The sequence below is a fragment of the Thunnus thynnus genome, chromosome 22 (genome assembly GCF_963924715.1).
Source record: "Thunnus thynnus chromosome 22, fThuThy2.1, whole genome shotgun sequence".
In the NCBI taxonomy this organism is placed as follows: domain Eukaryota; kingdom Metazoa; phylum Chordata; class Actinopteri; order Scombriformes; family Scombridae; genus Thunnus; species Thunnus thynnus.
Genome location: NC_089538.1, coordinates 19,587,722 through 19,602,428, shown reverse-complemented (window position 1 = coordinate 19,602,428; position 14,707 = coordinate 19,587,722). Strand labels below are relative to the sequence as shown.

The following is a 14,707-nucleotide window of genomic DNA, read 5'->3' as shown; positions in this document are numbered from 1 at the left end:
AAGCGTTTGCTGTGAGAATCTGATTTACTATCAGCGGAACGGAAGGAGCCGTTACTATGAAACTAACGCCCCCTTAGCAACGGCATCCCTAGCAACTCGCTGATTGGTCCGCCTGACTCGAATTCTGTCCAATGAGAGGACGGCGCAGCAGATTTTGATCCGCAGCTGAAACACTTTTGTTTGAGCTCTCGTTAAGGAAGCAAAAACGGCAAACCAGGACTGTTTACAACTGTTAAATACGCTGCATGTTGTATTTCTCGTCCACAAAACCAAGCGACTAAAGCAGACGAGAGGGGAAAAGAAGAAAAGGTAAGACAAAAGGTTAATTTGACGGATTTTAGAGTAATATTTTGAACACAGAACCGGCTCACGTGTGGAAACTCCACCCAACAAACAGCTTTTGTGGAACGTTGAACGTTAAATACTCGGTATTACTTATTGCTATGTGCTAACTAAGCTAGCTTAAACTGCAAAACTTTGAACCGCGCTGTTTTGTTTTTTAAAATCGACCCGCCATTTTTTTGTATTTTTCCTCTTTGCGAAGCAGATCTGAGCGGCCGCTGCAGAGATTGTTTTGAGGGGGATACAGCCATGCCTTTTCCGAGGGGAAAGAAACCCACAGTCACCGCTGGGAGCAGGTTACCCAAGCTGAATGCAAAAGCGACTGAGAACCAGGTAAAAGCAACGTGCATTCATGTGTTTTTTCCCCTCTGTGTGCATCGTTTAAATGGGCAGCCTGCTTGCAGTCAACAAGCTGTAAACAAAAGCAGACATTGCAGCAGCTGTTGCACGACAAGGATTAAGTTCATGAGACTCAAGGAAACAATGCTTCTTTTTTATGCACTGCTTGTGCACAACATTAATCTGTGACTTGCGAGTAATGTATTGCGTTTCCTTTTTGTGTGTGTGTGTTGCAGGAGGAAGGCCCACAAGTCAAAAGGTCTACCTCCCCTCCTCATGGAGCTCCTAAGAAGAGGACAGCCTTTATCGACATCACCAATGTAAGTCCTGATTTACAAGGGTGTGTGTGTGGTTTTGAGAGAGAAATTCAGGGTCAAAAAGCTAATTCTACCTACTAGAAAAGTCCACAGTACACATGAAATCTCTATCATTCACTTGTTCCAGGATTTGCCACCATCAGGTGATTGTAATATTCCACCTTATGATTTTTCAGTTTTCTGCTCAAATGGGAATGTTTGATAGATGATAGTGTCAGCTTTCATGCGGGTAAGAATGTGAAGCCCCTTACACCAGTTTATATTGGCAAGGCCGCGTTCAGACCGACTTTAACCCAGCGTTAAAAAATAACTCTGCCCTCCCTTTTCATTTGGATGATGCCAGCTTGGCGGTGCAGAGGTCTCTGGCAAATAACGCAGGTTTATTGGCCAAAACATTTAACCTGGCTCAACTTTTGCTGGACTTGGAACATCTGGCAAAGCACCACGGTGACCGATCAAATGCTTGCAAGCGACGTTCCAGATAGATTGCTTTGTTTTTTTTCTGTTTCTGTTTACCGTGCGAGACACACGATAAGCGCTCGGATATGAGGATAACGATGTCTCTCCTTAAAGTGCTCATCGTGTCGCACTTGTACACGTCAAAGGTGACAGTAATAGTTATGAAAAAAGGAGGTAGAGTGACATTTAAACCCTGCCAACTCCCTCACCTCCACACACTTGACCGGTCACTGTGTAAAGTGGTTTTGGAAAGATGCAGAAATCGTTGCTGCCGGCGTCAGAAAGGTGGCTGTCAGACGACAAGCACTTCTGGTGAAGCATACCGACAGCTAAACTCGGAGTCCCTTCTGATTGGACGCCATGTACAACCGTCAAAGATGTTGATCTGCTCCCTCGAGACCTACTGTGATGCAAACAAAACAAACGTCTCTGGCTTCGATCGTAATGTGACGCCACATCAAATTTCCAGCAGTTGGTGTTGGGTAAAAACCCTGCACAGACTGTTAGTGTCTTCTCCTATAAAACACTTAATCATGCTTCTAGTAGCAGTGAGGATAACGAGCTTTGCACTGGTTTCTTTTTGTGTTGCACTAACAACGTCTCTCCCTCTTCTGCAAACCTACAGTATGACAAGTAGAACTGCATTCACACAGCAAAGCAACCTGGAAATATGATCCTTAAAGATACTTGAACCGCCGTAATTCTCGGATCCATCAGCGTTCCTCTAATAACGCTTCAAATCCCGTGGAATCTTCTGTCACGGCTGCCACTTCTATGAATGTCATCTCCCACAACAGTCACCTTTTTTTTTAATTAAGATTTTGAGTGTCAGAACCTCGGGCTACGTTTAACAAGTTGTCTGAATGACGTCTGATCTCCCAAATGTGTCGTTTTATCTTAATGGCTCGTCCCTCTTGGCGACAGGCTTTTAGTCTGTCAGATTGTCAAATGTTATAGTCAAAATGATTTGGATTAATCAGAATGTTTACAGGTTAATTGATAATGAAAGTAATCATCAGTTGCAGCACATATGAACACATCCTGTTGCTGAAGTTGCGCTGATGCCAGGAAGATGATTTAACTAAACGATGTCTTTTAACCATCGTAGCCAGTTGAAACATTATTTTCCTGACTGATTGACAAGGTGTCCCCGGGGTTTCCGGTGTACAGGTGTAACTGCTCTCACAATAGTACTTCACTGTGGTGTGAATGTGTGCCACCTCACCTGAGTGTGAAACGAGCGTCGTGCTTTTTGCTCCTGTTGTGAAAGCAACAAAAAGGTGTCAGATTAGATTCGGGATACCAGAACCGTGATGAGATCAGTTAGTAAATCTTTGAAAGGTTCTTGCCACAGATCCTAAATGATTACTGTTATCACAAATCATTAAGTTTAGCTGACATTAATATATATTTTTAGAATGAATCTCAGACTTTTATTGTATCTTAACAGTGTACTGAAGGAAAAACTGAGAATTCAACGGACTACAACTGAAACATTTTTATTGAATGTTTGACCAGCAATTTAATGGATTTTAAATGGATTTTCAGTTTTATTTTTTGGACCTACGGATATAGATTCTAATTATCATCTTGCTTGTGCAGCCTTACATCAGAGTTTTGGTGCATTTGTAATTGCACAGAGTTGTGTTTGTGGGATATTTTGACCTGACTTGTCTTTTGTTTTCAGGCCCATAATGTTCACATCAGCCTTCCAGGGAGGAAGAAGGAACCTGCGAAGAAGCAGGTGAAGAAAACGAGCTCCACAGCTGTGCCTGCGAAGAATCAAGCCAACCTGAAAAAGTAACCATCCGTCTTCTTAAAATTTTTTTCACATCCATTCCTCACTCTGTCTGCAGGAGCTGTCCCATTAGTAGCAGATGTCTTTAATTTTCAACCTCTCTCTCTCTCTCACTCCCTCCGCAGGTCTTCCTCAGTGAGCTCAGAGGGAACGACGGCGGAAAAAGAGAAGACCGACGCAGAGGAGGAGAAACCCAGCGAGAAGCAAGAGGAGGCAGCTCCAGTAGAACAGCTGACAGCTGCCGCGCCCCCTGCTGTCCGCGAGGTGCCAGCACACCTCCAGAGACAACCGGTAAAAGAAAAACGTTACATCCCCAAAGGAAAGACACGTCTGACTCGAACAAAGTGTTCTGGAAACGTTGGCTAAAATTCTCTCTCCTCGTATTTCCTTCATCCCCGTAGATCCCAGAGGAGTTCGACATTGACTCTGACAACACCGAGGATTGTTTTATGTGTCCCGAGTACGCAAAGGAAATCTTTGACTACCTCAAACAGAGAGAGGTGAGCCAAAGTAAATCATTTCAAAAGGACGTTTTGTTTTAGGAACAAATTATGAATGCAAAAAGTCATCTTTCTGTTTCGTCTCTTCTGCCTCGCAGGAGAAGTTTGTCCTCTGCAACTACATGCCCACGCAGCCCAGCCTCAACTCAGAGATGAGGGCCATACTGATCGACTGGCTGGTCGAAGTACAGGTGAGTCCTTCCGCCTGCGCTCTTCTCGGTCCGTGTTACGAGATCTCAAAGCTGTCGGGCGAGGCGATTCATTCGGAGTAAAGAGAAACTAAATGGAGGGGTTTGTGCAGCCCGTTGACCGGTTTCTGTTTCTCGGCGTTTATAGGAGAACTTCGAGCTGTACCACGAGACCCTGTACCTGGCTGTGAAGATGGCAGACCACTACCTGTCCAAGACTCCAGTCCACAGGGAGATGCTGCAGCTTGTCGGCTCCACCACCATGCTCATAGCCTCCAAGTTTGAGGTGAGGACACACAGTCTACACTTCATATTATATTACAAATATTAGCTTAAAACTATTATTTTCATTATCAGTTCATCCGTTTATTATTTTTCTCAACTGATCAATTAGTGGTTTGAAATGAAAATGTCAGAAAATGGTGAAAGATGTGTCCACAACCCAAAGACATTCAGTTTACTGTCACAGAAGACAAAAAAACCCAGAAAATATTCACATTTGAGAGGCTTTTTTCCTAGAAGTTGACTCACAACGTTCAATTTATCAAAATAGTTGGTGACTAATCATTGCAGCTCTAGTCATTAAAGTCAATAATAAGTGTTCTAACAGTCACACCACAGAAAAAATGTGCAATTAACCATCCAGCCAAATTTGAATGATTAAAAAAAGTTGCCAAATATGTAAAATTAGGTTTCGAAATTGTGGAAAAAGAAGCAGTATTCTCTGCTCTAAAACACTGAGGGGCTTCACACCAAACTCCTGTATAAAAATACACAATTTAAAATCGGCCTTGTTTGTAGATGTAAGGCAAGCAGCATGGATGACATTTTAAAAACAGAGTAATATTAGGAGCTACTGTTTAATTCGCCACATATTTTGTAGGTAAATGTTGACTCGTTTCAATAAAAAATGTAACTTAAATGACGAGTTAACAAGCGAACCGTCACCAATCATCATTATGTCAAATTGTCCTTTTTCTTAATGGAGTTCAGCGCATTTAATGTTACTCACTTCTCTGCTGAAAAGAAGCTTCGTTGTGGCCCCTCATCCGCACAGCTGGTGCCGAAGTCGAAGCCCCGGGTGGCTCCGCTTGCTTCATCTGGGTTTAAAATAACTCCTTCGGCACTAAAGTGTTGACTGAAAACGGCCCCATTCACCAGTAACAGCTGGTTATCTGAAGTGGATCCCAGTTGTTTCCAATTGAAAGTTTGTAAAACTATGAGTACTCTAGTGTTTATATAGTCATCTATTATATGGTCCTGTTTAATGCTTCACTACTACACACTTCAGTCTTTTCACTTGTTTTTTTCAGCAATTATTTTCCAACATGTATCATGTATTTAAAAAGAAATCTCTGATATTTTCCTTTACACAGACATTAATAAAAAAGATGAGTTCTTCTTTTGGCACAGAGTTGCAGGCTGTGTTCTTGGGGGGTTTTAGTTACGCCAGAACGGTTTAGTTTAAGTTCCATTAGCACAGCTGGTGGTTCTGAAGAGCACTTGTGAAAATAAAAGCAGTTAAGAGGATCATAAGCTCATCTAACAAACACAAAATGGGATAAAAAAACAAAAAAAAGATTGAGGAAGTAGACCTTGAGCATGCTTATTACAAAAATGAAACAACCTAAATCCAGCGTCTGAGGGACGATTACACTCGTACTCAAATGATTGTTTGACCTGCAGGAGCGCAGCCCGCCGTGCGTCGACGACTTCCTTTACATTTGCGACGACGCGTACAAGAGGGAGGAGCTTATCTCCATGGAGGCCAACATCCTGCAGGCGCTGTCCTTTGACATCAACATCCCCATCCCCTATCGGTTCCTCAGACGCTACGCCAAGGTTTGTGTGTGTGTGTGTTGAGTGATTTCCTCGCATGAGCGTGAAGCGTGTTTGTGTCCATAACCCCCTCACCTGAACGTGTGCGTGTGTTCTCTCCGCCGTCTTTCTGCAGTGTGTGAACGCAGGCATGGACACGCTGACTCTCGCCCGTTACTTCTGCGAGATGAGCCTCATGGAGATGGACTTGGTGCCGGAGAGGGGCTCGCTGCTGGCGTCGGCCTGCCTGCTGATGGCGCTGGTCACCAAAGACCTGGGAGGATGGGTAGGTTCACTTCTGCTCCTCGTCTTGAGTCCGTCCGTTTTATTTTTCTCCCTCAATGCGCCACAGCTGTTCTGATCGCCAGTCAAGTTCCTGTACAGTTTGTATTATTGCTGTAGTGGGAGTCGCTGTAACGTGCCAAAAACTTGACAGAAAAAATTCAGGTTTTTTGGAAGGAGTTTTTTTTTTTTTTTTTTTAACTACATACCGTTTAAAGGAGCTTTTTATCCTCAAATTAGCTCCTTACATGTAGTTTGGGACTGTTTGTACAGAAAAAGGTTGTTGGAAATACAACCAAAGTGGTTTCACTTCAGATCCTGGCACTTGTTAGTGTCTACAGTTTGACGTGGACTTTGTCCCACTTTATGTTGTGTTTGGACATCGATGCCAAACTCTCAGCTGTTTTATTTTTCAGTCCGGCAGTCACGAACCAGCCCGCAGCTCTCTGTAGTGAACACTTCTCCTCCTCCTCCTTTTAATTTAAATGTAAATAGTTTTTCAGTGTAAATGTGAGTATTTGCAGCAGTGGTTATTTCCTGTCTGGGCTGACTCAGAATTGGCTCCATTATTTCTTTACTTTTTTTTGCCATTTATAAACGATATAATGTTTACGTGACATATTGAAACGGCAGAGACTGAGTAGTGAACACCGAGCAGTGAATTTGTTACATATTTTACCAATTTTAAGGGTTCAACATGGCTACGTTTTTGTTTCTCTCGCGCTTCAGGCTCCCATCCTGCAGTTCCACTCCGGATACCAGACGTCCGATTTGGCGCCCGTCGTCAGAAGGCTCCACGCGATGCTGTCGGCGCCTCCCGACGATAAACTGAGAGCCGTCAGGAACAAATACTCCCACAAGTAAGTAGACGATTCTTTAACCATCCAGCCTGTTTTTTTTAATACGTTCAATACGAGCATTTTGACATTTTAAACAGTCACGGCATTAATCGATTCTTTAATATTTTTATTTCAGGGTGTTTTTCGAAGTTGCATCTCTGCCATTGGTCGATATGGATGTTTTGGAGAAAGCTATATCTTAATGAGAGGTCACCACCACCGCCACCAACTCCCAAAAAAATAAAGCCTCGTCAGTCTAAATTGAGTGAAAATATTTAAAAGTTTCCCTCCAACAAATGTAAATAATTTGTTAATATGTTGAATATTTATACACGTTGTCTAGTCTGCCTTTTTTTTTTATATAATATTGGAAAATTTTAATTCCAGTTTGTAATGGAAAAGAGTTTTAAAGTGGGCATTTGTTAATAAGATGTTTGTTACTGACAGTTGTATTTTTTTTACCAGGTTGGTAATGATTTTTTCCATCGTGTTAAAACGTTTGAAATGTTTCTGGCATTCATTTTATAATTTTTTTATAAAGAGGTAAATGGAAGAAAAGTCTTAATTGATTAGTAATTTGTAAGCCCTCTCTGTGTATGTATATGTAGTGCAGAACTGGGCGTGTACCTTTTTTTTAAAAAAACAATAATAGGACGGAGGAGTTGAATTATGCACTGGCCCACATGTTCTTCTAGGTTGTCGTATTGTAGAAGTTAACAGGTATGCATGTGTTTATTTTTCCATACGTTGTACAGTGTTTATCATGTTAATATCACTATGCTAATTATTTGTATAAAAGACGACCGGATGATGCTGTGCTATTTTTAAATGGCTGTCATGCGCATACTCTTAAAATAAAGATGGTTTTTTTTGTGGTTTTCATATAAAAAAGGCTCACTTTGTTCATTATTTTATGGTCACAGGAATAATTGCAAGCCTGATGCCATCATTGAGATCTATTGTGTGCAGGACATGTGATCTCCACTAGAGGTCAGTCGTGCGCCGTGTTTCTCACTTGTGAGTCATTCTGAGGTTTCAAATGTCCCTCAAGGCTCAGAAACATGTCTGATTAGTGCTTCTCAGATGTCAAATTTCAATATTTATGACAGTTTATCTCTTGACACTTTCTTTTTTAATGGACAAGAGAATCATTGAAGTGTCGTTTATTCAACAGCGGAGTTCCAGCAAATCCTGTTTGATTCTAATCTGACAGACACCTGTTGAAGTAGTTGAACTTGCAGGTTCATTAAACCTTTTTGAAATATAAAATCCATAATTCAAGAGCTACTTGAAAAGATTTATAGTATAATATCATCTAGTAAGCAGACCTTGAGTTAGGAGTGTTGTCAAAAGATTTAAACCGTTGAAGCCTAATGTAAATCCGGCTTGTAGAGGTGGTCACACAGTCGGGCTGCAGTTTAAAGGAAAGTTTTACATTTTACAGGTACATTAAGAGGTATCGGTCGTTGTAAACAATCCTACCAGAGTCCTAAAGTTTAGCAAAAGCTGATATGAGGTTTCAGCAGACTCAGTTTGAAAGATCAAGTGGGTAACTTTCAAGGTTGGACTTCTTTAGTACGAAATTCAGAGGAATAGTAACACACAAAATGGGAAATTGGTACTAAAAAGAGTAACTTTGGAAGATATTAATTGGTTTGTCCAAGTCGTCTCCTGAAGCTTTATATTTAACTCTTGTTAAACTGGAATGCATTACTGGAATCCTTCAAAGGTGCAGTGTGTAAAATTTAGTGGTATCTAGTGGAAGAGACTTGGCAGAAATGGAATATAATATTAATAAGTGTGTTTTCATTAGTGTATAATCATCTGAAAATAAGAATCATTGTGTTTTTGTTACCTTAGAACGAACCCTTTATATCTACATAGGGAGCAGGTCCCCTTCCATGGAACCCACCATTTTGCACCGCCATGTTTCTACAGTAGCCCAGAAAGGACAAACCAAACACTGACTCTAGAGAGGACCTTTCACACCACTGTAGGTTCTCCTACATGTTTGGAAGGGGAGGAGGAGGAGGGGTATTCAGGTTGTTGCAATCTGCAACCTCACCACTAGATGCCACTAAATCTTATACACTGGTCCCTTAAGACTGGATATTGTCATTGCTGTAGTAAATCTTTAAAGGACAGGTAAAACATTACTCACATGCCCATATGTAGATTGAAAGTGTGTTTGGTCGCTGGAATTGTTCCTCCTGTCCATACTGCCTGTGAAGAGATCCCTTTTTAATGCCATCCAATGTACTAAGGAAGTAAAATTATTAGTCTTTGAAGCCTTTTCTAAACAATCTAATATGCCCAAAACTCTTCATGGTGAAGGAACAGGTCACCCAGTGCAACACTGTGGCTCATTGATGTGTTTTTAATAGTTTTTGGACAAGAACAGAAGTCTGTGGTACAGAGGAATAAGATATACCAGGCTTTGGATACACACACAGTATTAGATAGACAATGTAACCCCACTAAAAAACATATTTTATTGTCTTAAGATGAAAAGATGTAACCCCTTAGTGGGACTTTTTTCTCTCTCTCTCTCTTTATTTATTGTCTCAATTGTCCCTATAACACAAGCAGTATAAAATCAGTAGTGTCTTTAATTAGTCATGGTAAATTTGCTGTTAGCTCTGTGCTAAATGGGGCTCAAAATATCATATGGAAGATGTGCAAACACGTGTAGTTGACAAGTCTGTATGAGCGAGGGGGTGTTGTTTATATTTACATAGAGAGACAGGAGGGCTTGTATGTATATATATGTGTGCACCTGTAGGTTTGAATGTGTGTGTGAGCATGTAGCTAGACCATTGCTTTGCACGCCAAAGAAAGAGTAGGGGTTATAACTCTAACAAAGCATGTACTTAAAAGATAGATATGGGCCTGTACAAACTTCTGATTACTTTACAAGTTGCAACCGGGAATGTGAATGGCATAATAAAACAAAGCCTTGTATCATTTGGGGAAACTGTCTCGGCTGGTTGGTTACATACACGTTTTCCTGTGGTGTGACAAACTCAGAACAGGAATGGATGGCCTCCCAATAAAATTTTATTCAACATTTTGGTCAAGTATACATTTTCTTTTTTATAGAAGTTGTAAATTCTGCCCTAAAAGCATCACACACTCCCACAAACAATGGACCCAGCAACTATTTCAGTAATACCAAAGCATATAGTATAGTACTTGTGGATGAGCAACTCAAACAGGGTCAAATCATGAAATTTGATTTATCGAAGAAATGTCGATTATGTAATAAGTTGAACTATTGAATGTACTGTATTCAGAGCCGTACTCACTTTCTGATCTCTAGAGATTTGTGCAGATCAATACGTTGACCGGATGACGGCTCTGAATCCGAAATTCCCCATTTTGGAAATTGATTTTTTTGTCCTCAGATGAAACTCGGACAGACTCGGTTCGCACACAAAGTTTCACTTTTGACTATGACGGACTATACTTTAGAAAACTTTCTCTTAAGCATGTACACAGAGACTAGTCCTGCAAAATGTGGTGTTGCCTTAAACTATGGATTTTACGTCTAAGTGGCCACAGCGGAGCGAGCTTTTCAAGTTGACAAACAGCGAGTCTTGACAACGTTGAGACGTTTCATTGCATCACGGTCCCTCGAGGCTCCTGCCAGTTCGGAAATGGATAGATCTGCCTCTGAATGGTGGATTTCTAACTTTATAACAGTTAAATTGCAGGTATAGTTTTGGAGTTTTGAAAAGTACCTTTTTGCTCTTAAATCCTGAATGATATAAGTGTAAGTCTGCTGGAAATGGCACTTATTCAAGGTAGAAATTTAAATAGAGAACAAAACAACATATGGGCCCAGCTGCCTGTTTTTATTGAGGGATTTTAAGTTGTTTTTTTTTCTTGAAGTACCTCTTCAAGAACATCTTGATGGCAGTGGCAGAGGAAAGATGATTTAATCTACTTAGTATTTACCTACACAGATTTTCATTAAACCAGTTACCATCTGGACCAAAGACCACATGTCTAACCATTAGCTTACTGCTGTATTTTAAAAGTTACTGATAAGCTTACTGTTGTTAGCACATTAAATGCTCACACACACACACGTATATACAGTACATGGAACGCTGCCAATTCAATTCGGTGGCCATCATTTCACACAAACACACAGACACTTCACTTCTGCTGCATCTGCGCCTGGGGACGTCTGAACCCATTCTTCCTCTGTTATTCCCTCGATCAATTAAAATGATTGATTGGCTGGCCCCGTGTGTGTGTCTGCGTGCGCACACATCCCCCAGTTCACTCGGAGCCACAGATCCCAATAACTCAGTCTGATTAAAGTATGCTGGTGGAGATCGTGCCCATTCGGTCGGGCAGATAAACATCTGAACTGGCGCTGCCAAACTGCATATGAGCTATTGATCAGCGGAGGGCTGGGAAACGGGCTGTTAGCTTTACACAATCAGACGGAGCTGTTTGAGAGCTGGCAGCTGTAGAGTTTTTGTTCTCACATCTGAGATGCAGCTGCTGTTTAAGACTTCTGTCGGTGTTTGAATGAGCTGGAGAATAAAAGGATAGTTTGTTTTTTAGGGGGGAATTTTTCTTATCCACAGTCACATAAAGTCGTGAAAGTCCTTCTTAAGTCTCAGCATTGCAGTTTGAGGCTTAAGGCGGCTACTTGAGCCTATAAACATCTGTGAATTGAGCTAAGATAAGCAACCAATATCATTCAAACTTGAAACTGCATGCAGAGTCAGGGTTTGGCTTTGGATAAATTCCCCTTCAGCTTGAAGCGCAACCCGCAGCCTGGTTCCAAACCCCATTTGTCCAATTTGTTCAGAGATTCAAATAAGTTTGGTGTTGTGCCTCATGGAGAGCTATTTCCGCCTGTTGGAGAATCAACCAATCAGACATGTAGTAGGGGGGATTAAGAATTGGCAGTATGCCATCTGCCTATATAACCATCTATGAAAAATACAGATAGATATAAATGGCAACAAAAATGGTCACGAGTGTGGATGAGACTGACATAGCTGTTATTGTGAGTGACTTACAGTAATAAAACTTTTAAATTTCCGATCTAAGTTACTCACTGGCCTCTTCAGACTTTGGGATTTTTAGACCTATTCCCACGTTCACGTCATATCGGAGTTATCGTAATTATAAGATTCTGATTTGTAAATAGCGTCCATGCCAACTTCTAAGTCGTGATTATGATGTCGTTCATGGTGAGTAAACACAAATTTAATGGATATAATGTTATATTCTTGATGCACAGTATTTTAAACATCACTCGACCAACTCCCATATGAGGTGAAGGCTGCATATAAAGCATGCACATTAGAGACTCAGGCGACTTAATGTCATGAAACTGACATCTGTGTTAATTGATGTGGCTCTTTGAGACTTTTCCAATTGTGGTGTTTGTGAGGCTCAGAGTAATTTACTCATCATTTTACAACTGTCTCTTTTTGTAATGATTGTGTATAGGGAAAAGGCTTTTGGGGCCAGTGTGTGTCACATGACCTGCAATACCTACAGTGGCCACTAAGGTCAAATTCAGCAACCAGTACTGCTGCTCTCATGTCGACTAAAAATGATGCCTCACTGACAGAGTCATCACTCGCCACCGATTGGTTAAGACAAAACAAAACGCCCCCCTTCCCGAAACAGAAATTGCATAACATAAATGCAATGTCAGTATTAATGAATGAAGTGTAATGAAATAGCAAACCAGTCTGATGCATTGACAGTGCTGCTATTAACCAGTAGTAAGTTTTTCACTGTTAACTGTGTATCTGTATTTAATATTTTCTCCACAGGTCAACATAATGTCATTTTATTGTATCCTTTAATTTCCCTTTAGTCAAAAGTCGACTTTGCTCACATTACTTTCAGGGCAAGTAGATCTTAGTACAGAATGGTCCATGTTGTAAGGTGACCCTAAGCATTTGCACCATCCCATGTTTCTTTTTGTTTTATGTGCATGCTCACCTATTTCAGTAGAGGAGCCACTCTGATTTGGCTCGCCAAACGCCAGGTTCACTCTGTTCAGTGATTGATTAGTTAGATCTAAGACGTCTCTTTATCTCTAAAGACCCTTGAGACACATTTGTTATAAATCCTGAACTGGCCGAGCTCGGCTAATTAGAAGTATTACAGTAACAGTAATTTTTGGGTATGAGGTAATCAAGATGGAGCTGCTAGGTTGGGCTTTGTCCCAGATTGCCGGCATCAAAAGAATTGGCTGCAACCAGTTGTGAATTATTTACAGCTGAAATTGATGAGAAAATTAGGAAGGGTTTGCATAAAAGTTTTGCTTAAATTGCTGAACTTATAGATAGGGTTAGTTACGTTGACGTGTACATACAGCAGATGGTGCTACATGATATATGTTTCATCTTGAGCTGACGCTGTTTTGTAAATCATTATTTCTTAAACCATTATTTTTGTTAAATACTCAATATCTGGATTTGGTCTGTTGGAGTGACGCGGTCCACCCCAGCATCATCAAAATCCCCCCCCCCCCCCCCCCCTCTCTCTTTCTCTCTCTGCCCCCATCTCTCACTCTGCTTCTACCTCTCCTTCTATTTTGCTTTCACTCTTTTTCTTGAACCGAACTGCAGGTTTGCAAAACAAAAAGCTCAACACCAGCAATTGTTCCTCCTTGTGCATGTGTGTTTTACTATGTTTGTGTGTGTGTCACGGTGTGTTTACTGTTGCCCACTGATACACAGTGTGTTTGGGTCTGCTTGCACTTGTCTGCTTGCGTTGTGTGTGTCTGGCTAATTGTCTTGGCCCCGCCGTGTAGCCATTAGCATTCCCCAGCTGGACGAAGAGTAAAGGGCAACCTCACCCTGTCTGAGAAAAGAAGGATTGAGAGAGAGGAAAGACAGAGCGGGAGGCGAGAAAATAGATGAGCCAAAACAATAGAGCTTCTTGGATTTAGCTGTTTGTTGCTCCCAGTGATTGTGTGCGAGTGTATGTGTGTGTGCCAAACATCTGAGAATCGAAACAAGCAGCATGAATATGGATGCAGGGGACGAAGCCACAAAGCCGATGAATACATCATCAGAAAGACCGCTCTGTGAGTGTGTTTAAAAATTTAACAATATCTTAAAAGGTCATTTTAATACTGCTTAGTGGGTAAGACTGCAGAGAGCCCACAGGGGATAACAACTGGTATAATAAGAGTACAAAAATGTCTCATTTTCTTCCTCTAACCCAGATCTTTAGCCTGTGATGAAGTTTTTTGTTTTTATGGAAGTTGTGAGCCTTAAAGCTTAGATGTTCCACTGCTTTGTTTTCTTTATTCTCAGATGTATTTTATGGCCCTGTGTATTATAAATTGTCTGGTTTGATAAACTGCACTTTTAATCGTAATGTTGCTGACAAAATGGCAACTAAAATTCTCATTATCTTCATTACATTCAATACACAAATCATTTAATTTGAATCTGAAGGTATACTCACTATTGCTGTGATGTTTTGGGCATATCAGATACATTAAGGAGTGATGAGGAGTGATGCCAACCCTAAAACATCGGGTACTTTTTCTGTTTTGAGCACATTGTTCCAGTCTAAACTTACTTTTACTGATTTATTGCAGAACCTTTTGATTGGTTTTTAATATGTGCATTGATATTTAAAGAACTAAAAACAAATTTAAATCTAAAAGAGGCTGATTGGAAAAGGAAGAATTGGAGAAACTGTAAAACAGGCTGCTACTACGTCCACTCTTCTCACTGCTTACAGTTGAACTGCCACTTCAACTCCTTTCAGTGTTTACACTTCAGCTGAGCCTTCATCTCCTGTCAGTGCTTTAATGCCAGTTGTC

General features: G+C 40.9%; 1 protein-coding gene across 2 annotated transcripts; it reads left to right on the top strand.

The window, feature by feature from the left end:
* Positions 1 to 143: 143 nt before the first annotated feature.
* ccnb3 (cyclin B3) lies at positions 144 to 7,531 on the top strand. 2 transcript variants are annotated; one of them, XM_067579962.1, is made up of 12 exons: positions 144 to 309; positions 548 to 675; positions 918 to 1,001; positions 3,145 to 3,257; positions 3,381 to 3,546; positions 3,657 to 3,755; positions 3,854 to 3,946; positions 4,092 to 4,229; positions 5,630 to 5,785; positions 5,898 to 6,047; positions 6,773 to 6,903; positions 7,019 to 7,531. In XM_067579962.1, exons 2-12 carry the CDS (start codon positions 592 to 594, stop codon positions 7,083 to 7,085), a joined length of 1,281 nt encoding a protein of 426 aa, XP_067436063.1. In that variant the 5' UTR covers positions 144 to 309; positions 548 to 591; the 3' UTR covers positions 7,086 to 7,531. The 2 variants fall into 2 exon arrangements, with proteins under 2 accessions (XP_067436063.1, XP_067436064.1); XM_067579963.1 differs by having other exon boundaries at positions 545 to 675.
* Positions 7,532 to 14,707: the final 7,176 nt, after the last annotated feature.

Excerpts from the sequence above, each read along its gene's own strand:
- ccnb3 (XM_067579962.1), top strand. The coding sequence starts at position 592 with ATGCCTTTTCCGAGGGGAAAGAAACCCACAGTCACCGCTGGGAGCAGG. Across the intron at positions 5,786-5,897 it reads TCCTCAGACGCTACGCCAAG|TGTGTGAACGCAGGCATGGA; the intron begins GTTTGTGTGTGT and ends GTCTTTCTGCAG. Across the intron at positions 6,048-6,772 it reads CCAAAGACCTGGGAGGATGG|GCTCCCATCCTGCAGTTCCA; the intron begins GTAGGTTCACTT and ends CTCGCGCTTCAG.